This window comes from Aquila chrysaetos, chromosome 24 (assembly GCF_900496995.4).
Source record: "Aquila chrysaetos chrysaetos chromosome 24, bAquChr1.4, whole genome shotgun sequence".
NCBI classification, from domain to species: domain Eukaryota; kingdom Metazoa; phylum Chordata; class Aves; order Accipitriformes; family Accipitridae; genus Aquila; species Aquila chrysaetos.
In genome coordinates this window covers 1,515,195-1,538,875 of record NC_044027.1, presented here as the reverse complement: position 1 = coordinate 1,538,875, position 23,681 = coordinate 1,515,195, and the positions used below count along the sequence as shown (strand labels likewise).

Sequence of the window (23,681 nt, the reverse complement as noted above, 5' to 3'; positions counted from 1 at the left end):
CTGAGGATGCTGAGCGCTGAGCTGGGGTGGGAGCACCCCGGGAAGCACGGATGTCTCCGGGTGTACTCACTGCGGCACCCCATGGGGTTGGCGTTGGCCAGCTGGGCAAACCCCGGCTTGCAGAGGTGGCAGCGGTCCCCCTGCACGTTCTCCTTGCAGACGCAGCGCCCCGTCAGCGGGTCGCAGATGGAGCCCGGCACGGTGCCGTCCGGGTCGCACTCGCAGGCTGGAAACGTGCAAGAAACAGCACTGCCGAGGGGTGCGAGGGGCGGACAGGGGGGTCCAAGGAAGGTGCTTCGGGGGGGGTAGCTGGGCACTCACGCAGACAGGCTTCGGGATGGGCGAGATCTTGCTGCTGGTTGCGAAAATAGTTTGTTTTGCAGCGCTCACAGTTGTTGCCTTCGGTGTTGTGCTGGCAGTGGTCACAGACACCCCCGCTCGCCCCTCCGCTGGCGCGGTACAGCTCCAGGTCGAAGTGGCATGAGGCCGAGTGACCGTTGCAGTTGCACCCTAAAAAACAACAAAAAACCCCCAACAAAACAGCCCAGCTAGTGCTGCAACCGTGCAAACCCCTCCGGCAGCGGCAGCTGCAGCACTAGAGGGTGCCCGAGGCCCCTGCGTGACATGGTGACACCCGCCAACCGCCCCAGCATGAAACTGGTCCCAGTCGGACAGCGTGGCCGAGCACTGGTGCAGCTCACAAGCCCGGAGCATCGCCTGGCCACAGCCCCGCAGAGCAAAGCCCAGAGTGCAAATGCGTCGGGGTGCCTTTTGCACAGACACCCCTGTTAACATCCAGCCCCGCAAAGGGTCCCAGCAAAAGGTCTCCGGAGCTCGCTCCCGCTCCCGTTGCTTACGGCTGGGGAGGATTTAGGAAAGGCCTCAGGAAGAGGAGAGGGGAAAGGCACTCGCCGTACTCTGGCACTCGTGGGGATCATTGTCTTCTGCAGGTGCCCACGGCCGGTCGTTGTAGAGAGCGGCGCAGCGATCGCAGTTGGGACCGGCGGTGTTGTGCTGACACACGCAGTGCCCGTGGACCTGCTGCAGAGACAACGCTTTACCCCTCCTGGATGGTAGCTGCTCAGTTCAGAGCTTCATCCTCCCGATGCCTTTCTGGCACACGCCTGGCCTGCTCCCACCCCTGCACAGCCCCCCTTCCCCGCGCAGAGACGAAGCTCCAGCACCCAGGCAGGGCTGCTGCAGCACCAGGGACAGGCTGCTCCTCACTCGCAGCCGCAGGGAGATTCCCACCACCTCCACCACCTACCCAAGGACAACCACGCTCAAGGCAAAGCGGACAAGCATAAGCTGGGGACAAGAAAATCCCACAACAGCTAACAACCTGCACTGGCAAATCTTCCTAGGCATGAAGGAGCCTGCTGAAACCTTCAGCATGTCCCCCCCACCCAGCTGAGAGACCCAGTGCTGGCAGGAGCAGTTCCCCCCAGAGCATGACCTCCCACAGCCACTTCGTAACTCTTATAAAACCCCTCCTCCTTCTTCCCGACACAAAAAAGGGGTTTACGTGGGGGTAGCAGAGCCACCATCCCATTGCTGCAGGCAAACTGGGGCATTGTTTTTTCCCCCATTACGAGCAGCCTCTGACCAGGCGAAAGACTCCCACACCCCACCGCTGGTCATCCCGGTCAGGTTCTCCCAACGAGCACTCCTGGGCATGTGGTGGAGCCTGATAGCACAGAGCTTGTCTTTAGGCTTTTCGCTTCACCCCGACGCTCACCATGGCCTGTGGATCTTCCGAAGGGGCACAGTGGTCGGCATGTCCATGGCAGAAGCAGCTCCCCAGCACCCGCATCTCCGTCACGGCGTAGAAGGTGCTGGGCGAGTGGTAGCCCTGGCGTGCGACGTGGGGGAGCTCGGTGAAGTTGATCCGCAGATTGGTGAACTGCCCCAGCTCTGTTGGGGACCAAGGAGAGGGGTGAGGGGGCAGCAGGCACCCAGGCACCGGCTGCAGAAGCGCGTTGCAATTCGCGTGAAGGGCTCGGAGCAAGAGACAGAGGCATCGGCACGAAGAGCGGCAGCTGAGTCATCAGCAAAGACCAAACGCTGCTCCTTGACACCTCGGAGGCACCAGGGCAGCAGTCTAATGTGCAGCTCGAGGCCTTGTTTGCCGAGGACCTCCTCTCCCCCGTGGGGTGACCCCAGCTCAGCGCTCTCCATCACATGTAGGAAGAACCATGAGGTGCGTTATCCCCCTCTCCCTTTCTCAGACATGAAAGAGACCGGTCACTTACTATCGACGGTCTGGCTGTAAGAGGTAGTGATGGTAGACGCCAGGTCTTGGACACTGAATTTCACCTTAGAAGGAAAAAAGGTAAGTTAAAAAGCAGGAAACACAAGGTGCTTTCTTCTTATGCTCTGGGCAGCGTGTGCTCTGGACCTGCCTCTGCAGAACATCACTTAATGCAGCCAAAAGGCTTCAGAGTTGCAGAGGATTTTGCAGGAAGACCAACATAACACCTCGCTTGTCACAAAGCAGCGAGGGTTTTCCTCCCAGAGGAGCAGGAATCCTCCCGAGGACTCCCCTCAGCAGTCCTGGATGTCCACGGGCTCCATCCCTTGCCAGGTATAATACGTGTAAAAGACTTCCAGGCCACCACATGTTTCTTCAGCGTTGTGCAGGCCATGCGCCCCGAACCCAGGGTCACAGCGGGGGGAACGGGCACGTGTGGGAGTCCCTGCCACAAAACCCCACAAATCCTACCTTGCCCCCGTGCAAAGTGTACCCCTGCAGCGCCTGGCACCGAGCGTCCTGCCAGCTCTCAGGGGAGCCGCGGGGGACACGGGGGAAGGCGGCAGCGCAGTCGGAGGCCAGGTACTGGTACACCTCCCAGGTCTTGCCGAAGTCAGTGGAGCGCTCGATCAGCATTGCAGCGGGCAGCGGCGACTGCAGAGCAGGGAAAGAGGCACATCTGTAACACGGCACACCCCAGCCGGCTCCTGCCTGGGGCCTGGGGATGCCTCTCCTCCTCGTCCTCCTCCTCCTCCCTCCCGGCTCACGTCTCCGCAGACTGCCGGAGCGATCCCCTCCCCTGCAGGTTACCAACAACTTCTTGGTCCGTCCGTCCCCCCCCCCCTCCGCCAGCCCTGCTGCAGCCGCAAAGCACACATCTGCACCAAGGACATTTTTTGGCAGACATCTGTGGGATGGGAACCCACCACCCTGCTCTGCTCCTCCCAAACGCCCATGGGAATGGCCCTGAAAAACAGGGGAAAAGGAAGGATGAGGACCCTGGCGTGCTTGCTATCAGGAGCCCAAAGGGAGCTGTGCATCGAGATCCCCACATCTCGTGGGGAGCCAGCGGGGCCCATCCACCATCATCCGTGAGCTCCTCGCGAGCAGAGATGCCGCACACGAACCCTGAAGTGAAGCAGGACACTGCCGAGCTGGAATGTCTGGTCCAGGTCCAGCTGCAAAGAGACGCGCTCGATGCCTGCGGGCACAGAGAGGCAGCTTCAGAGGAGCAGACTGCGGACTTCAGGAAAATAAAACGCCTAGCTGCCCGAGCCAAGCCATTTATTACCTTCTTTCCTTCCAATCTCTTGAATTCAATGTCCTGGGACAAACCAACGCGCCCAGTAGTACTCACCGTTCTGGGACTGCCACCAGCGCGAGTGCCCGGCGGAGGACAGGACGTTCTCCACGCGGTGGCCGTTGTAGGCGTGCGGCAGACGCGAGTCGCACCTGCAGCATTTCATGCTCCACTGGAAGAGAAAGAGTGGGTGGAAGTGACCGGCCCGGCTCGGCCAGAGGGAAAGACCCCGCTGCAGACCCCGGAGGTGAGGAGCCCGAGCGCAGCATGGACTCACCGAGGAACAAATGGCATCAGTAAACTGGTTTATGAGAGACCTGAAGAACCGTGGTCAGTAAGGCTAATGATACACAGGACTCAAGTGGTCCCCTTCATACCCCGTTAAAAAACACAGCTCCTGGTTTTATGGACCAAAAACTAAAACCAAAATGCTTTCGATTAAAACACATTTTTTGCAAACCATCAAAAATGCCTTTTTTAAGCAACCCCCCTGTTTTCCACCATGACAACACTTGATAGAAAGCTCTTTGCAGCTTTTCAGGACCAGTTTGCCTTTTCCACAGAGCCAAGGGGGCTCTTTGTTTGGGTGAACAGAAAGGCCTTTCTCTCGCACCCAAAAGCCCTGGGTGATGCTCGGCCCCCCCTGCGCTCTCCCCTGGGAGCAGAGTGGAGCAAACAGCTCAGCGGGTGAGAAGTCAGCGGGCGGGAAGTCGAGTGGCTCAAAGTTCAGCCCTTCACTTGAGCAAGTAATTCAAGAGGCAACAGAGATGTAGCACGGGGAATGTGGGGACAGGAGAAAACAGAGTCCCTGAGGAGCAAACAAATACCCAAATTTTGATTAACCAAGCAACAGTCCGTGCAGCCACTAACATGGGGCCACCGGGTGCGTGCGGCACAGGAGCAGGCTCAGAAATGTGTAGAAAGCAGCAGCAAAGAGATTGAGCAAGAGATGGGAGCAGCCAAGGTCCGGACACTGGCCAAGGGGAGAGGCAGGCACGGGGTGGGCAAGCAGGCTGGGCAAGGACCACCACAAAACAGCGGGGAGACACCCAGGTGAGGCCAAGGTGAGGAAGGGCAGGTCCCAGCGGGATGTTAAAATAGCAGATGGTGACAGAGCCCGCAGCAGCATCCCACCGGGGACACGAGGAGGCCCCGTCCAAAGCGCTCGGTACTGGCCACGCTCGGAGCAGAGCGAACACAAGGGGCTGCAGAGGCCACCGGGAGGGGAAAGCTGGTACTCAAGGCATAAAACGAAGCTTTCGGCATCTCCAGCCTGGTGAAATGGAGAGGGAGAGCAGATTCTGCTCTCCGAAAAAGTTCCCGGGGCTGCGCACCGAGGCAGGAAGAGCTGTACGAGCCACGGGATAACACTGTCTCAAAAGGGATGTGAAACATTTCAATTAGAAATTGAAGTTGTCAGTGGCCTGAGCAGTGAAGCAGCCTCCCAAACGGAGCGGTGGGACACACGCTTCACACCGACACGTCCCAAAGCCTGAGAAATTGGGGAAGATCGAGAACAGGGCTTGCCAGTAATGGCAGGCGCTGGCCTCGGCGGTGCAGGGCAGGACAGCTCGGAAAGGTTGTCCAGGGAGGAAAGTGGGTTTGGGGGAGAGGAGGGGAGCGTGTCTGGCACAAGACCTAACAGCTGACACCGGGAAGGCAACGAGATACCCCGCTGCGAGGGCTGGCACTCACTGGGGTGGCATAAGGTGACACCAGAGGCAGGGGAATGTTTGGGACCCCAGTGATGAGATCAACTTTCAGTGGCGGAGCAGAGACATCGGGTGACAAGAAACACTTTATATCCACCTCTGTGCTAAAATCTCCACGTCTGATACTTAAAACAAACGAGCCAATTCCAACCCAAACACTAAGCACGACCCTACACACGTGCTGGCGTCGGGAGAGATCTGGGCCTCGGAGAGGCAGCCGGAGGTGGTGGCCAGTGGCCACAGTGGCATGAAGATTTCTGGTTTCCCCTTTAAAAGATTAATTCATGGTTTACACGTATTGCCTTGCTCCTGACACAGGCTGATCTAAGCCAGCCAAGTCTCTTATTTCTACAAAAAGTGACTTGGCTTCATAAGAACTACGCTTTTTTTTTTTTTTAAACATAAAGAAAAATTCACGGAAATTTTTGTCCAGAGTTCCCTTTTTGGTTGCTCTCACACAAAACCACACAAGGAGTAGGCTGGCCTTGACCAGAAAGCACTAACTGGTACCACACCAGACGCAAAGCCACCCGGCGTTCTCCCAGCCCGCGGCCGTGCTGACCCCCGGGAGCAGACGGCACGCAGCGAGGTGGCCGGGCAGCAGCGGACAGAGGTGAGCTCCGACCGTGGGTTGGTTTTAGTTCCTAACAAAGCCCAGACCTGACTCTGCTCTGCCCCTGGACCTGGGAACCTTTCAGCAGTTGGGCAGATACTAAGGAGAGATCCTCACTTTAAACTGATCTGTTTCCATAATATTTTCCACAGTCTTTATGTTCTCTGTCTATAAATATCCCAGAACGGGAGTTGGCTAACTCCAATATTTATAACAATATTGCAGAGTAAGCAAACAGAGAATTCAAAATATATAATCATGCAATTTCCCTGGCTCTACCAACTTCTCCTGGCTCTGCCAGTAAGAATCAGAAATAATATAATTGGGTCCAGGCAGAAGAACTCATTTCAGATAATGACTACTAGCACCAAATTGTCAGGAAGCTACAGGAATTACCCACAGAAATAAACTAGATTAAACAATGCCCAATAATGATTAAACTTCACAACACTTCTGACTGTGATTAGGAAAGGGAGAAGGAAGGCTTTCTGCAAGGGGAAAGGTTAATCTCGGCTAAATTATTCATTAGGAGTGATTCATGCATACTTATTAGACCATTCACAAGCCAGAGACACAAGTGCCTTCTAGTAGCTACAATGCAATGTTGGCAAGGAAGCTGCAACCACACTTAAAATGCAGCGCTAAGTAAAAAATGAAGTTTAAACTGTGTGAGACAGACCCTACCCAGGCAGCCTGGGAGCTGTGCTCGGTGCAAAAATCTTCTACTTTTTTCTCCACCCCCCTGCCCCACCCCCCCCAGCTTTTTAGTTAAGGCTAAAATTATCACTGGAAGCAAAATTAATTTCACATCCTTGGAGCAAATTGTGAAACCCCTCTATTGCACAACAGGAGGATTTGCTATTACTGACTGTGACTATGTGTCTCAAAGTTCCTTGGGACAGAGGGAATTACAAAAAGTGACAGTCCAGCGCTGGGCTGAGGGCAGATTTACCAAGCGCACACCTTTCCCCAGCTCTCACCTTCTTTTTTTACCAGCATAGCAACAGGCTCAGTAGATGCCTCAGAGCTGGGCTTGCCAGGAATGGACCGGGGCTGTGGGACTACGTGACAAATGGAAATGAAGAGGTCACGGTTAAAGCTGGGTCACCAACCCCCGGGGCAGCCCGGGCTCTCCAGCACATCGTCCCCTCCCTGCCAGGCACCAAGGGCCCCAGCCCGTGTGCTACTGCCGCAAAAAAGAACCGGTACGTGTTTGAGTAGGTATGGGATGTGGGGCTGAAAAGGCCTATAGGAAGGTAAAAGAAGTTGCAGGTCTGCATGGAAACCACTAATCACCCTCTGCGCCTCCAAGCTACTCTTAAGAGTCACCCAAAACATGGGTTATGGGGGTTCAGAGATTAAAGGAAATTCATTCCAGCCTTTTAAAAGGTAATTCACAAGGCAGTCATTTTAGAGGGAAAGCTAGCGTGTTGAGAATAAACAGATTCATGTCTTAGAAATAAATGGTGGAGAGTGAAAAAAAAGAAAAAAAAACAAAACCAAAAAAACCATGTAGAAGAACAAACAGGTATTATAAAAATTGCCCACATGCTACACCACGCACCAAGGACACTTCTGCGTGGTGCATGCAGGGACATGGGTGCAGACCCAGCCCTCGCTCGTGCGTTCTCTGCAGCGCTGCTGCGGGTTTTTGCTGCTCTCCTCCTGCTCTGAGCCTGGGAACCAGTTGCTGACCAGCCTCCCATGCTTCCCCTCTCATGCAGGGGCAGAAAACCGCAAACAATTTTAAGCTGATGGACTCAGACCAAAGTATTTTAAGTAGCTCTAGCTGCCATTTTAATATGAGTAGAGAGCCCTTGAAATAAAACCTCCTGGCATAGGTGCACAACCCAAAATAAACTGAAGCTATTCATCAGCAAAAATGGGAAGCTGCTTCTCTCCAGTCATGGAATGATGACCTTTCATAGCTGCGGAGACCTCGGTGGTCCTGCGTTTAACCCAGCTCCGTGTCAGAGGGAGGCACTGTGTCAGTCAGGCTCCTGGCACACAGCCTCCCATATGGGAGCCTTGTGTGGTCTTGCACAATTAATATTGTATAGGGACAGTAAATACTGTTCCAAGTTTATTTGGGGACAATCCGGAAAGCAGTGGGAATTTCTATGTATACAGAAAGATTGAAGGTTATTAAAAAATAGGGTGGGCAGCAAGAGTAAGTTACCTTGGGAACAAAGGCACCTGTTAAAGCCAAGTTATGCAATTCTCTATTCCAACCCATTTTCATTCCCTGTTAACACTAGCTGCAGGACATCACTACGCTAGGCTCATGGAGCAGGGCTCATCTTGCCTGTGAAGTACTCCATACATTTTCCACGGGTGGTAGAAGTTACCCATGGTTATATCATCATGGTTAAACTTCTCAGTGAGCAACTAGTATTTGCTAAACTGGACTGTGCTTCAACTTTGAAACATTCTCTTAGCCGTAACATCTAACGTCACATCTTCACTTGGCCAGTCAGAAGTGACACTGGAAAATGAGCTCTGAGGTTATGCTCCAAACACAAATAGAGGGCTCTGACCCACAGCTTGGTGTTACCAGAGACCCCCAAATTCAGAGGCGACAGCAGAGAAGGGGGAGAAGACACAAGGTGGACAAACATCCTAGGTATGGGTTTTAAGGAAATGAAGTTCATTTCTCTTGCTTAAAAGCAAGCACGTAGGTGCCTGTTTTCCTCACCCCGTCTGTTCTCACATCATCTCCCCTCAGCAAAACTTCATTTAAAATCTGCCAGGATGACAGTCTGCAAAACCCATACTGCACCAGCTTATCTCCACACCCCGCACGCATCGCCAGGGTCTTGTTGCCTCTGCAACTTGTCTGGGAGGGAATGACGTGATGTCTCCCAGGATATGTGTCAATTTGCAGTCAATTTTTGTGGCAAAAAAAGATACAGAGAAGGGAGGAGGAGGAAGAAAAAATAATGGGAAATAGGCTTTTTCTTCTGCACGTTCACTGCAGGTAGGGACATATCCCTGCAGCAAAGAGCAGGGTGTGTCTGAATGCCAGAATAAAATGAGATAAGCACCGAGCAGCAACTCAGGGTTGCTGTATTACCTTCAACAGGTTGGGAATACAAATTATTGAGTGCAAGCCCCTGACGTGAAGCAATACCCAAAACTAGAAGCCCTGCTTCCAGCAGGGGGTTGGACCTCCTGTGGTCCCATCCGACCACAGTTATTTCATGATTTTGTGGATGCGTTTTTCTGTGTAAAAAACGAGTTTGTCTGATGACATGGGACTGGAAAGCATATGAGCTGGGAGGCACAGTGGCTTTTCAGCATGCTCTCCCCTGTTCCAACACGCCTAGGGCCTGCTGAAGCACTCCGCAGGCAGCGTGTTTTGGATTGGTACCGAGCTCCCTGACTGACTCATGCAGGTGAGCAAGCAGATGTAACCATCAGACGGTAGCAATAAGGCAGACAGAAGCATTAGTCTTGCACATACTCTCTTTCGCAGACATTGGCCTGTATTTTTGGAAGCAGCCACAGACAACTCAGTGCTGAGACACCACAGGGAGAGATGCTACAGACGAAGCCCTGCCAGGCAGCTGCGACCATCCGTCAGCAGGAGGAGGAACCCTCTGCCATGCCAGGAGCTCTCCTGCCCGGCCGGCTCACACTCCCCCCCACTAACTCATTTAGGGATTAGGCTTCTCTAGTACCTCTCGGCTCAATTCCTACCTGGATGACCCCATGTCACCACGACACAAGGTGGGATAAAGGTGACTTCCCACCCTCCATTCCTCATATCCACCAAGTGCCCGTGAAAAGCAGGGGAGGGAAGGCAGAAAATCTTGGTCCTTGACCTTACGCAAACAACATTTTAACATCCAAAGTCTCCCAGGGTCGGGGCGTGAGGACCCACGTAGCTGCCACACACACAAACTGCTCCGCTGTAGGATGCAGGAAACGGAGCAGCAACACCGGCACAAGGACACCAGCTTCGCTCCTCTCTTGCCTGTTCTCTGGCAAAAGGTTTCAGTGACGTGCAGGGTGCTTGGGGTACTCTTCTAAATTAATAAAACAACCAGAAAAGTCTGTAGCTATTTTCTCGTTCTAAATACGCCTTTAAGCTGAAAGCAGTGCACAAGCCTGGAGGAAAGAAATATACTCTCCCTCCAGAGAAGCGTTAATCTTGCTGGGTGTGAACACGGCATGGGTACTGCTGCTTCCAGTGGCAAAGCAAAGAGCCAAAGGCGTGCACAGCCCTCGTGCTGTCACTCAGAAGAGCCAGGCCAGGCGAGGGGACCGGGAACCTGCTAATCTGCGTGAAAGCCACACTGTGCCTTCCCTTGGCTAGAGCTAGGCAGCGTGAGCTACTCCATTTTCCTATGCTTTACTTAGCATTTAAATAAAGAGATGAGTTAACTGGGCCTTGAATCACACCTCGGTCAATGAGAGTCTTTCCACACACTTTACGACTCCAAATCCAGGCTCACGTATTTTTCTATTTTATTTTCAGTTTCCCTCTTGCTTTTACTTTCCCTGCTGACTCGAACAGCCGTTTCCCAAGCACAAAGTGATTTCCAAGCCAGACCATTGGCCTGCCTGGTTACCACCCCCCATCACTTTTCTAATCATCGCTGCAGTCCCCTGCGCTATAAATGGCAATGCTGAGCATCCCTCCCAGATTTGACTAGACTGAGCCTACAGCCAAGGAATGGAGCAATTAGTAGTGCAAAGTATAAAGGTTAGAGGGATTTGGAGCCAGAGCAGACAATGGAGCAGAGGCTGAGAGCAGTGACCCACCAGAATTGCAAAAGAGGACCCTGGGGCCAGCGTGGGCTGGTGGCAGGGCCAGACAGCATGTGCCCGCCAGCTGGCATGAGGGCACTGGCAGCCAGCGAGAGCAACCCCTCATCCCATGCCCTCTGCTGAGATTGCAAAACCGACTCCAAATTTGCACCTATTTGGCAACAAAACAAGAGCAAGACTTGTAGCGAAAAAAGTCATAAGAGTCAATAAATTAAACGTGCTTACTTTTTATGGGAGGGGAGTAGGAAAATTGAGTTCAGGGGATTAATTTTTCCTTAAATTAGGCAAGTAGAAAAAGGAAGGAAAAAATTAGGAAATGCTCAACACATGGGGATTTCTCCTGCAAAGATAGGAGCTGGTATACTCAAAACTCCCATTAGCCATTACAGCTGCAGAACAGAAATAAGGGTCTTTGAGGAATTTGCTAGCAGTAATGATCCATGTCTCATTTCAGTAAAGGAAAGGATCACATATATGTAAGGAAGCAAAGACCCTACTCCCAAAGCTAGAATTGGGGAATCCAACTTAACATATCAGTGTTAATTGTTCCATATCCCTTTTAACCCTGGTACTTGTAAGGAAAGGTATAAGGAATATGAAAACTGAATAGTTTAGGAACTTGAAGACTAGAAGAGATTGCTGCAGTCTTGCTCTCTGCCTTCCTCCACAGTACCGCCATGAGACCTCACTCACTAATTCTGCACTGAACGGATCATTTCTGCTCAAGGTATATCACAGGTGTCAGAGAGACACCCAGTCTCCAATCCACAAGATTACAAAAGATGCAAATGATCACAACTGAAGGCCCTTCAGAGGGATCTCTCAAGGTCAGGCAAAGGGAATAACTAGCCCACTCCAGATGGTATTAGGACGACCAGCTTAATCAAGGTTTTGCACGCACTTGCTTCCCATAGTACAAGCCCCCTCTTCAAGTAAAAGTCACTGTCAAAAGTCAATGTTAAGTGAAGACTTCAGAGGTACATTTATGCACAATTTTCCTCAAGTATAAACAGAAATCGGGAAGAAAAAAAAAAATTAAGTCAGAGCAGAAATAACTACTTGCTTTTTTCCTGTCCGTGGGCCACAGCACCCCTGAGAAGCAGCGGGGGTTTGCTGGGCAGGCAAGCAAACAGCCCTGCTCCCTGGGAGCAGCAAAACAGCTCCAAAAAAAGTGAGTGGGAGCCTGAATGGAGGAAATGCCTGACCACAACTGTCAGCCTGCAAAATGACCTGACAAAGGGCAGACGCTGCAGCCAGCCCAGCACCCAGAAGGACGTGATGCTCACACCCGTCAGGGCCAGGGACCTGCTTCAGTTTCATACCAACCAGCAGCTCCCAGCCATCCCTGGGCCCACAGCGGAGCAAAAATCTCTCCAGCCCAGCGAGAGCACCACTGGCTCCGCAACAAATCCACTTACTGCCACATCTTGGCCTTCAGCTTGAAGGGGAATTAAAACCAGAAGAAGGCTGACTCACTCAAGCTGGATTTCACTGTAGAAAACACTGCCTCACTGGAGGTCTGCCATTTCCTTTTCTCTCGAGCATCTCTTCCAAGACCCCTTTTGCCTGTCCTGCACTGAACCCGCTCCCTTTTGAGCTCCTCCCACAGCAGTTACAGGGTTGACACTGCCAGACGGACAGAGAAAGGCTTTAGGAAGTGCTCACGTCGGGGACATCACCCCTGTAGCGTTTTCAGCTCTGTGCTCAGGCAGACTTATCCTTAAACTCTGACTGTGGCAGCTTTGGAGCCTGGGAATCTGCAGCTGGCTGAAACGTTATCCTCCCGAGCAGGATCTCCTGCCCCCGCACGACCAGCATAATTGAAAACAGTTGTTCGGTTCAGAAGCTTTTCCAAGTCTTTGTGAAAGACCTGAAACGTTCCCATTTTTGACAAGTGAAATACGAGTTTAGTTTATAACTAAAAAGTCCAGGGATAGGGAGGCTTGGGATATTTTGGATGCAAAAGCTTCCGTTTTGCCTCCAGTGCTTCATCGCCAGAGTTTTGCTGCCCTTTCCCTGCTGCTGCATTCGTGCTCGGCTCCTCTTCTCGACCGTGGGGACGGTAGAGAAGGGCTCGAGGGGACACCACAGGTGGTGCAATGACCCAACATGGCTAGAAGGGGGAATGAATACCTGAAATAGGTTAAAACATCCCCCCAAAAGGGTAGGAAGGATAGGATGGGTAACGGCTTTAGCATCCCCACGTGAGGTTTAGGAGCGCGGCGGGAGGTGAACGTACCTCTCCGTGGGGCGTGCAGTACGTCTCGGGCTTGGCGAGGCCGCAGGTGGAGGAGGCTCGCAGGTGGTGGGCTCGTCCCAGCAGGAGATCTCCGGCCGGGGGGTAGCAGGCTCCGCGGGAGCAGGTTCCCTGTGCACACAGCAGCCGCGGGGCAGCTGGAACAGCAGGAGAACAGGACTTGGGGCTGTGGCAGGGGGGCAGACAGACGTCAGCCGGCATGCCTGCTCTTTTCTACAACAGACCAACTACAAGGTCATGCCTGGGACAAACCTACAAAATGCGTATGCCAAAAAGGACAAAGGTGTTTTGCTCCTGAATTACCTTTATTTTTAACGAGAAAAAGGCACTTTCAAAGTGCTCTGTACTAACAGTTTTTTCTGAAACTCTTCTTTGCCATGACCCCAGCGTTTGGGCTGCAGGGATGCTCAGTTCCTTGCCCATCATACTGAACAGCCCTGTTTGGTGTCCCCTCTTTACCCATACAGCCAGCTCTATAGTCGGTCGCTCAGGACAGAGCAACCTTTTGCCAAACACCAGCACTATTATCAAATACTGTTCTCCCAGCCGCTGCCACAATACTGCGACTAATACAAAGCTTACATTAGCAGCGTTTCTATTTAGTCAGCTTGCCCCATATCCTTTTAGAAACACTGTATGGTGAGCCTTACCCAGGAGGACAAATAATGCCCATGGCCAAAGCTGGCAGCGAGACTCCATACCACCAAGGACACACCTAGAGAAGAATTTGCAGCATGAGTTAAAATGAGCAGAAAATGCCAGTTTAAAGCTCAGTTCAGGTCCTTCACATTCCTTCTCAGTTTACGGGGAGATAATTTTAATTGATCTACAACAGAATAACATGGGTGAAAAATCAAGAATAACAAAGAGGAAAATCAGATGCTTGGATTGTAGTTGGTTTTAATGTACAAAGAATCCCAGCTTTTCATCTAATTCACAAAGCATACACAAGATTCTCCCAAAGTGCGTAAGAGATTACCTTCTTCCCCAAACACTATCTTTGGATCTTTATGATATTGCCGAGGTGAACCACAGGTACCAGCATGGCACCTCGCTCTCAGCAGAGCTGGGATTTCTGACTGCCTGGCTCCCTGGGGACATCGAGAAGCCGCAGCCCCCAGCACCGCAATCCGCAACGGGCAGGGAATCGGTGCCAATGCCAGGTCGCAATGCACGGCTAGAAACGATGCCCTAACGAGCGTGCACACACGCACACACACACACACACGTGCACACACGCTTGCACACGCAGCCACCTCTTCCCAGGCACGCCGCACTTTCTGATCTCCAGCCCCACCCTTTGCCCTGTGTTTCCAGAATTGATTCCAGATCAAAACTCAGCAGCACCCGCGACAGCCCAAAGTCTTGTTCTACGAAAAGAAGAAACCTGTAAAAATCGCTGCGGAATAGGTGTCTTCTGCAGGGTCTCTGCGGGGAAGCCCTGCAGGAGAGCCCAGGGGATGCAGAGCTGCCAGCACACCCTCAGCAGCCAGAAACCTCACCTGCCCTCTTCCCTGCGTGAGCGGGAGCAGTGTCCCCGGTCCCTGCGGTGTCCCCGGCTCACGGCGAGGGCTCTCTCCCCCCCCGTGCCACCCAGCAGCCGATCTGCAACCGTAAGAGCCCTCTGAGCACCGGCTCTCTCCTCTCCTGGCTTTTAACAGGCAGCTGCCTCACCTGGGAGAGAAGGTGCCTGTGGGTGTAGTAATGATAAAGGGAGTGATTCAGGGATCTTCAGACATACACACCCAGTTACCGTATAACTCATGACAGCTCCTAGACGGGGCGCACGGCTGCAGACATAAATCACTCTTTGGCCGAGAGTGACGGCAGCGTGAACCAGCTGCTCTGCAGGTACCCAGCAAGTGGAAGCCCATCCATAGCTAACCCACCTGGGGCTCGCACGGCCACCGCCGGGACACCGCCAAGTCAGCTTGAAACCAGCTCCCTCCAGAGCCGCTGCACGGCTCCGCATCGGGCAAGACACCCGAATGTTCACCCACCCTCTCAGACAGGTTTTGCATATCATGCTGAGCATCGCGATGACAAGGCAGTGCCGCTATCAGCGCCTCAGCTTAATCATTTAAAGCTTAATTCGGGACGTCCATGTGAGTTATAATCACACTGGGTAGTCACATATCAGACTTCAGCCTGAAGGCAACCTCGAGCGCAGCAACTGGGCTTTACAGACAGACTCAGTCGCACAGCCCCTCTCCTGCCTGCAGTACTGGCATTCCTCAAGACACAAAATTACCTGAGATGAGCTTGAGAGTTATCTACGAAACGCAATTCTGCGAACTCACCAGCTGTGAAAAAAGTAAAAAAGTCAATTTTTTTAAGAAACATAATTCTTGTTTGGGTACCTAGCTGCACGCCCAGCTGATGAGGAGCCCCTCTCCCCTACTTTGGACCCAGTTCAGAGCTCTCTTGCACTTGACATGTTTCAGTGGTCACTGTTGCTTTAGGTGACTATTAATGGAAACAGTCTCATAAGTTTATTTTCTTTTACAGTGCCAGCAAAGTAACAAAATGTTAACAAATCTGTTTAAACTGAGGACTATTCAGTGAATGCAGCTGGGAGTGCAGCTCAGCAGCTTGCACACACGGCCACCCCCCCCCCCGCCCCAGGGCTCCCAGGCACCCCTCACGTCCTGCCTTTCAGCTGAAACGCAGTTTTTCATCCTCAGCAGCACGTTCATCAAGGCTTTTCCATTTACTTTACTGAAATGACCCCAAAATCACATCCTCTCCCATACTGGTCAGGGGCTCAGCAGACCACGTCAGATGACTCTGGCTCTTTGCTCCTGTGGCTTTGCTGGTGTGTGCTACCTACCTCCCCGTCCTCATGCTGAGCGACACCAGCGCGTGCAAGCTGAGGATCAGGACCTCAGAGAAAGGGTATGCACAGAGCTGGAAATAAAAAATACTGTCCCTAAGGCTACAGAATGTGAAATATTGGCTCGGCTTCCGCCTCCGCTGAGGTGTGCCCGCAGCACTGGGTGTGCCTGCCCTTACCCTGTAACAGGCTCAGCAATGTGGTAACACCACATTCCTCCTCCTGCAGCGAAGATGCCTCCTCCCCGTGTCTCAGCTGGGAGCAAAAAGGAAGCGGGAAGAAACACTGGAACGTTTTACAGAGAAAGCGAGGGATGAGATGTGCCATGAGCTGCTGACACCATTCCTGCACGCCAGCTGCGAGCGGATGGACCCCTGCGCAGTCAAACCCATCAACAGCGTAACCTCCTGCAGTAAAGTGCTAACCACCTACACCAGGCTCTGCGAGAAATCCCATCAGACTCTCTAATTTCCTCCCCTGGTGGAGTGACTATGCTGGAGAAGGCAAAGGAGAGGAAGGTCTGACCGATTTGGGTTTCTGCAAGGCTGCTGGTGATACTGGACATGGCACTCTTGCAAGCCTTGGCTAAACAGCCACTGCTGGGTGCCTGTTCTGCCTGGTTTAAAGCCATACCCTAAAGCACTGGTAGTCCAACTGGGAGGCTGAAGCTGCTCTTGAAAAAGACTGTAAATACCACCTATCAATCCTGCCAGAGCCAGCAATACTGAGCATTAATACGCTCTGAAATGGTGATGCTTCACCCCAAATTACCGCAAAGCACAGGACATTGCAATTCTGCCACACAAGGGTAGGACTGGAAAATGCTACCTCAACCACAAGCTGTTCAAATGAATTATCCAAAATACCTTGATCCATTCTTTCCTCCTCCAACCTGCCCCCAATGACTTGCCAAAGCAAGGTAAACCATCACCTGGAATTTCAGGCTCTGCAAGTTCAAACAAGAACAAAAGGAAGGAATAGTCTCCTTTACAGAATGTCTACGGCAAATCAATAAAAACATGAAAGAAAAAAAAGCAGCTGTGATCAACTGGGTGCTCAGGGACAGCGTGGCTTGGCACAGGGGATCCCAGACACAGCCCTGTGCCCCGATGGGACTCAGGAGATTCAGGCTCAAACGCTGCTCCAGGCTGTACTCTGCCCACTTTACCATGTACAGATGACAGCGTTGTCCTCAGTGCCAGGATATGAAGATGCGTTACAGATTGAGACACATCAAGACAGCAGGGCCGGATAAATACAGAGGAGACATAATGGTAAAAATGCACTACAAAAAATAAAATATAAATGTTGGAGCAATCCTCTGCGATCAGCGAGAGGGACAAGAAAGATGCTCTCAGGACTTGCAGTGCCTTTTCAGTTTAGCCTACAGCTGTACCAACCTGTGCCGAGCTGCGTCAGAGCCCACAAGCCTCGGAGGACTGGGTAAGACATTCCCTGGAAAACAAATAAAACTAGCTCCTACAGGAAATTGTGCTCTGAGTCACGGGAAATACCCTGTCCCAACATGGTGTTAGGGGACACTATCCTGCTGGAAGCATCTTCTCCAGGACAAGATGCACGACCAGCTCCTGAGGAGCTCCCGCTCCCCACTGTACCATCACGGAGCTGCTGCTTCCTTGCACCCACTGATGTCCATGTGCGCAGGATAATTTGAGCTCCTGCTCCGTGGTGCATGTGTAAGATCTGCTAAGCAGCTTCTCTAGCCTATCCCGGAGGTGCTCGTCAGAGGCAGAAAAGCTCCACATCATGCAATCCGGTACCCATGGCAATGGGCTGGCATCAGAAGATCTTAGTGCCAGCAGTAGGCTGAAGGGACACACTCGAGAGGACCCTGTCCCTTCCACACTGGCAGCGACCAAGAAAGATGCTGCTGGGCTGGCTTTAAGTTTCAGGTGGAAAGAAGTCATAGCATTGAGAACAGAAATGCATCACAGCCAGCTGTTTAAAAGCTAATCTCCCCCTAAAAACGAGGGAGGATGCAGAACTGCCCTGCCAGCTGGGGACACATGTGTCACTCAGTGTCACAAGCTCACATTCTGCAATGGCTAATACCTGCCAAGCCTCTGCTTTTATAATTAGGGTCCTTAGCTGGGCAGGCAGCCAGAGCCCCGCTGCCACGTGCAGTCAGATTCCCCGCTCTCTTTCTAGGCTCCGACGTCAATGACGGAGCGGGACGAGCTGCAGCGGAGGGAGGAACCGTGGGTTCCTCGTCCTCGGGCACCTCGCCGGGTGCTGCACCCAGAGTGAACTCAGTAACGAATGCGCTCGGGCGGTGGCAGCCAGAGTTGGAAAGGATGTGACTCCTGCATGAGTAGCTTTGTTTTACTTCCTCTGATCTGACATTTGCTTTCTGTTCAGATTAAAGGTACACGAGTACTTTACTCCTTCGGGAGCTTTTCCAAGGACACCATCCGAGTTCAGTAGCTTTTGATTCAGTTGTTGAAGTGTGACACGAGTTAGTCAGCACTGACCAGTCTGGAACAATTGTGTTCGATGAGTTTTTAACTCCTCTGTCTGGAGTTCAGAGGAACACAAAGGTAACTGGAAATCAGGGACAGAGCACTGGATGCAAGAACACTTAATCTCTTGAAATGCAAAACCTCCATTGAGTATGATTTTATAGCTTGAGCATATCAAAATAAAAGAATACTTAATGCTGCTGTTGCATTTTTCATTGAAGGATTAGTGAGTACCTGAAACACAGGTTTCCTGAAAGTACATTTGCTATATTGGCAGCTGCTATTACACATAGAAAAATAAGGCAGAGGGGTAATTTGCTTAGTGATGCCAAGCAGGATCTTGGCACAGGGGACGGCAGACTCCAGAGTCCCAGTCCCCTCCAGCCCCTGCCTTCCCAGAGCTGGGATGAAACGCCAAACACTCTCCATCGTTAGGCCAGGTACAGCCTGTGTGCATCTTGTCAGCTGCATGCAAACGTTCATGGCAAAAACCTGGAAGGAGGTACAAGACCTGGAGCTGGAAGCACTGAACCCGCACGGGAAGAGGAAGGAAACTTGGGAAGGTTTTGTCAGGGGTAAGAAATGCTGTCCCATGCCGTAACTTTTTGACAACTCTCTCTGCTGATTTCAGTAACAAAACAATGTTTCCTCCACCTAAACTTTTCATTTCCCATTTTAATTAAAACCTGACCGGCAAACCACCTCCTCATTCCAGCACATGCAGATGATTTAAAACACCATCTTTGCTAATTGTCATGTTTTCTTTTAAAAGCATTTCAGGAATTTCTAATGAAATTCCAATTCACAACCTGAAATCCCTACACCTGCTCTGAAAGCAAATAAAACTTTGAACCCCAAACCAGCTGACCTAGTTTAGGTTTAAAATCAAATTGCCTCGGGAGCTGGCTCTGGAGGGCAGTGCCCCTCCGACTCAGCCTACCCAGGCTGCTGCCGCCCGTTGTGGTCCCACTACGGCACGTGCCCGGTGCTGGCTGCAGGCAGGCCCGGGACGCGGCTGCGCGCTGCCTTGGAGGTGGCCAGCCCTCGCTGGCACAGCAGCGTGGGACCTGCTGCGTACTGGCTGCAACCGGCCAAATGCCACAGGGCAGCTGATCCGTGCACAGCAATTGCCCCAAATCCCGGTAAAGGTGGGACTAGCTCTCCTTCAGGAGCGATGCACCAGCTGTAGATTAAAGCTGAAGCAAAGGCTGTCAGTCTGTATTTGCCCTTAAGTCAGATTTTGCTTTTTTCCCCACCGTGTCCTTTCCACATCCAGCACAGTTTCACGTGCCCAGATGCACACAGGGTTGGCACAGGACCCCAGGCAGAGCCGGACGGTCTGTGGCTGCCCACCTCCCACGGCACAGCCCTCCCCAGGCACACACCGATACGGGCAGCAAAGCTGGCAGGGTCAGCGGGCTGGGAAGCCTGCCTGCTTTCCACCAGGAGGTTTGATAAAATTATCCTTGCAGGGGACATCTTTATTTTTGTCACGTCCCCATTTTCTAAAGGAGAAAATATTCCATTATTAAAGTGTCCGGCTGCTGTCTGGAGGATTTCAGCTTTTCCAGGCTATGGTGATGGAGCAGGGGGGGATGTCTCTGCACTCCTGCTGCTGCTGGCCAGTGGAGACCCTCAGCACAGCAACCCTGCCTCCGCCTGCAACCATCAATGACAGAAATTTTAAGCTAAAGGGGTATTTAGGAGCCCCCTTTAAGCCACGTATCCTCCTTGACACTGCAAGTAGGGACTGAAATGGAGGTCACACTCTTTTCTGCTCCTGGTTGCCAGCTCGTTCCTCCCCCCATCTGCTGGAATTGAAACAAGGGATTCGCTGTGCATGGGTTGTGATCCTGCCAGGGTAAAATACAAGTGGTTTGCTCCATCTTTACTCCCCTCCCCGGGCGGCATGTCTGGCTGGAGCAGGTGAGCACAGCCCTGCGTCCCAGCCGCACCGTGGAGCTCGCGCTTGTCACGGACAAAGTCCGGCAGTGCCCGACCCTTGTCCGTGCACGGACGTGTGGAAGATGAGGCAACATATCTTTTCACCTCAGCACTGCTCCTGCTGAGACCCACCAAAACGATGCTATGCCACATTTTGGGAAATGTCACCAAGAAGCAGAGGTCACCTTGGCATTTTGTCTCAAGTTCCCCTCCACGACTCTGCAAAACCCAGAGCCCCAGAGCCACGGCCCAGGCTGGTGGGAAGGGATCTCCAGGGATCGTCGAGGACAAGGTGCCGCTCGGCGTGGGGCTGGCCTCTCAGCTAGGTCAGGATGTGCCCCCAGACTCACAATTCTTGCACAAAAGCATTGTGTTAACTATGTTTGAACGTCTTCCTCCAACGTAAATAATATTAAATGAAAAAAAAAAAAAATTTGGATTCAGACTTTGGGTTCAGACAGGAGAACTTGGTGAGCAGGTTTGCTGGAAGAGCACCCGGGTGCAAAACTGTGTGAAACAGGGGCCATATTAGGTGCTAAGCACCAAAGTCCCTGTGACTGTTCTTCTGCGACCTCCTCTGCTCCAAGAGGCAGCGATCACTCCTCGAGACACCACAGCTGAGCCACGTGGCCGTCTCACACTCCACGTTTACCTGTCTTCACTCTCTGCCCATCGCAGCCCGTAGGAAGGTTCTTCTGCGCCCGCACCGAGCAGGCACACAGCGCTTCGGTACAGCAAACTGCCAGGGTGATGAAACCAAAGTTTTATCATTTTACCCATTTTTAATAGGGACAGGCCCTTAATATGGCTTGCTGGGCTTTGGGGTTTCCCTTTCTTTTTAGATCCCTATTTTACTCAAGTGTTTTGGGGGGACAACGCCTTACAGCACACTTGTGCCCAAGCAGACCAACTGTCCTGAAGATTTCTTGGAGCTTCATATGGGGACGCTCTGGCAGCAGGGGCTGGTCCTTACGCCACGGTCGTTCCCCTTCCAGCCCCTCTCGCAGCAGCTCTCCCCCCGTGAGCCGCCAGCACGCACCCGCAGCGTGCCCAGCGCCTGCTGTGCCCCTGCCCGGGACAGGCAGCTGCCTGTGGCCGCACTGCCAGCACGGAGCTGTGTGTCGGCCAAGGGACACAGCTGAAACCGGAGCCGACCCCTCTCCAGCCCTTCTGCAAAGCTGGAAATTCTCACCGCTCCTCTCCTCAAGCACGTCCACCCACAGCAAGGGCAGAGCTCTCGCTCCCGGTGCTCCCATTCCCAAGAGCATCACCAAGGTTATCCTCGTGTAAAACGAGCCGCACCAGCAGGAGAGTTAAATTTGGGCTCCCGCGGGCAGAGCTGCCCCACAGCAGCAGTGGTTGCAGCACGGCTTCGCCTGCACCCTCCAAAGCAATTTCAAAGCAGCTTTACCGGAGCCGGTGACTCCGGCGCTGCGCACCGGGCGCCGGCCAAGCTCGTACGAAGCCGGTGAGCGGAGCTGGGCTGCAGAGCATCATCGCCCTGAGCCGCTCTGCGCGGTCACACGTCTTGGCCTTCCCCCGGCCGGCAATATTTAGGTTAAGCCTCAGGTGCTTACACTGCTTTGCATTTTCAGGCAGAGCTCTTCTTCAGATGACGTTAAACTCATGCAGTTCTCCCAGCTATAAAGCCTGGTTTAATCAAAGTTGCAATTAAACCTGACAACCTCCTTGTGTAGACTCTCCTAAATAAGATTAGGAACAGCTAAAATTAGTCTAATTTAGTGTTAGTCATTAATCCTTTTATCCACTCTTAATCCAATTTAAATGTCCACACAACGAACTTGCACAGACTTTGTTACTCAAATTTAAAACAAAATTGAATTAAATATTATTTAATTAAATCAACACAATCTGAGTGCTGCTATAAGAGGCATTTGCCACAGATGATTATCAGCTGCTTGGTTAACCCTCAGAATTATCCTGAGCTCTGTGCTCTCCCCACAGCTCCAGCTCTTAGTACTTTGGGATTGCATGGACATCTCCATCTATATTTAATAACTAAAAAGTACCCTTCCTAGCCCTCAGGTGGAAAACAGACTTTCAAATACAAGGTTCAGGAGGCAAAGAAAATCCTGCCTCAAAAAAAACCCTTTTTTTAGGCAAAATGTTATGATTCCAACACGTCACACTGGCCTTTGTTTCTGGGATTGTATACTGCACAGACATGCTGCTTTCTGGTGTTTGTGCAGGGCCAGAACAGCTTACACTGCTCATCGCTCTCCAGGGCTGGAAGGAGAGAGCACATATTACACCGCAAAGAGCTGGTAACCTCACCATGCAGCAAGCCCTGGCTGGAAGTATGGTGACCTTGAACTTTCCCTGTCTAATTGCTGTCTCCTCCAGCTATCTTTTCTGCAATGGTCATTTTTCAAAGCGTTGCAGAAGAGAAAAAAACATAGCTTAAATGCAGGAATCAGCTGCAACCTTTGCTGCCAAGTTGGCAGAGAAGATAAGGACCTTTTATTTAAAGAAAAAAACCCAGACGCTGAGGAGGGATAGACAAGTCTTTAGCAACTTTTACAGCTGGTCTCGCAATACAATTTCCTAAGCACATTCAAAACTTGCAGAAAAAACCCCAAGTTTTCACCAGCAGTTTCCTTGGCGTGCTCTGCTTGCTGTGCAATGCTCTCCCGCCTGGCGCGGGTGCTGCGGGGGGCAGGAGGGGCGGTGGCGGGGAAAGCCTCCAGCCTCCTGACGACGACGTGCGGGATGTGAGGAGCGAGGGGTGACTCACTGCTCCACACATGCCCACGGCAGAGCTCAGCAAGGAAGGGGAAAAAAAAAAACCACCAAACCCCAACAAATTCAAGCACCACGTCCCTTTGCGAGGTGGGCTGGTCAGTGCCCACGCTCCCGCAGTCAGGGAGCCGAGCGGTGTGCGGAGCATTAATGCCTGCAGCCCGGGGAGGGCAGGAGAAGAGGGGATGAAGAGGAGGAAGACTGCATGGTCCTCACCCAAAGGATTGCTATGCAAAGTTTGGAATTACAGAATCAGAGAATGGTTTGGGTTGGAAGGGACCTTAAAGATCATCTAGTCCAACCCTTTTGAGTCAGTTCAGTGATGTTAGGGCAGAATTTGGGCAGTGTCACCTGGTAGGGCAGCTTATCAGAAGGGAAAACGTTTCAATTCTCCAACAAAAGAAAAAAGGGACCCAGCTAACTAACACATGCTCCAGCAGTTCCCACATTTCTCAGAGCTGTCTTCTGCCCCTTCCCCACCCTCGGGGACGAAACCGGTGCTCGGCCGCAGCTGCGCCACGCACGCGGACACGCTGGCTGTGGCACCAGTGACGCTGCAGGGGCAGGAAGGGGAAACACGGCACCAGTCATTCACATCACAAGTTATTCACATCACAGAGAAGTTTCTCCTGGGCAAGCTGAGATAAAACCCAGCTCAGGGGCCTCAAACCCCTCTGTGCAACCATCCTTCCTTCCCATGCGCTGGGGGAAGGGAGTAAGAGAACCCCCCTTTTTCCCTCCCTGGCTTGAGGACAAGC

At 52.3% G+C, this 23,681-nt stretch overlaps 1 protein-coding gene across 7 annotated transcripts in view; it reads right to left on the bottom strand.

The window, feature by feature from the left end:
- Positions 1-21,636, bottom strand: part of LAMB3 (laminin subunit beta 3) — a 33,126-nt gene extending 11,490 nt beyond the window's left edge. Inside the window, exons 1-15 of one of the 7 annotated variants that reach the window (XM_041119872.1) lie at positions 16,606-16,649; positions 15,919-15,994; positions 15,737-15,813; positions 15,158-15,209; positions 14,409-14,596; positions 13,557-13,621; positions 12,889-13,043; positions 3,609-3,723; positions 3,379-3,452; positions 2,723-2,905; positions 2,253-2,316; positions 1,739-1,914; positions 918-1,041; positions 322-510; positions 71-226 (exon numbers count right to left, since the gene is read on the bottom strand). In XM_041119872.1, the coding sequence (XP_040975806.1) occupies positions 71-226; positions 322-510; positions 918-1,041; positions 1,739-1,914; positions 2,253-2,316; positions 2,723-2,905; positions 3,379-3,452; positions 3,609-3,723; positions 12,889-13,043; positions 13,557-13,605 (1,285 nt within the window). In that variant the 5' untranslated portion in view covers positions 13,606-13,621; positions 14,409-14,596; positions 15,158-15,209; ... (1 more) ...; positions 15,919-15,994; positions 16,606-16,649. Of the gene's footprint in view, positions 1-70; positions 227-321; positions 511-917; positions 1,042-1,738; positions 1,915-2,252; positions 2,317-2,722; positions 2,906-3,378; positions 3,453-3,608; positions 3,724-12,888; positions 13,044-13,556; positions 13,622-13,885; positions 13,906-14,408; positions 14,597-15,157; positions 15,279-15,736; positions 15,852-15,918; positions 15,995-16,605; positions 16,650-21,574 lie in introns of those variants that run through there. The other 6 variants (XM_030000256.2, XM_030000262.2, XM_030000255.2 and 3 more) reach the window with 6 other exon arrangements.
- Positions 21,637-23,681: the final 2,045 nt, after the last annotated feature.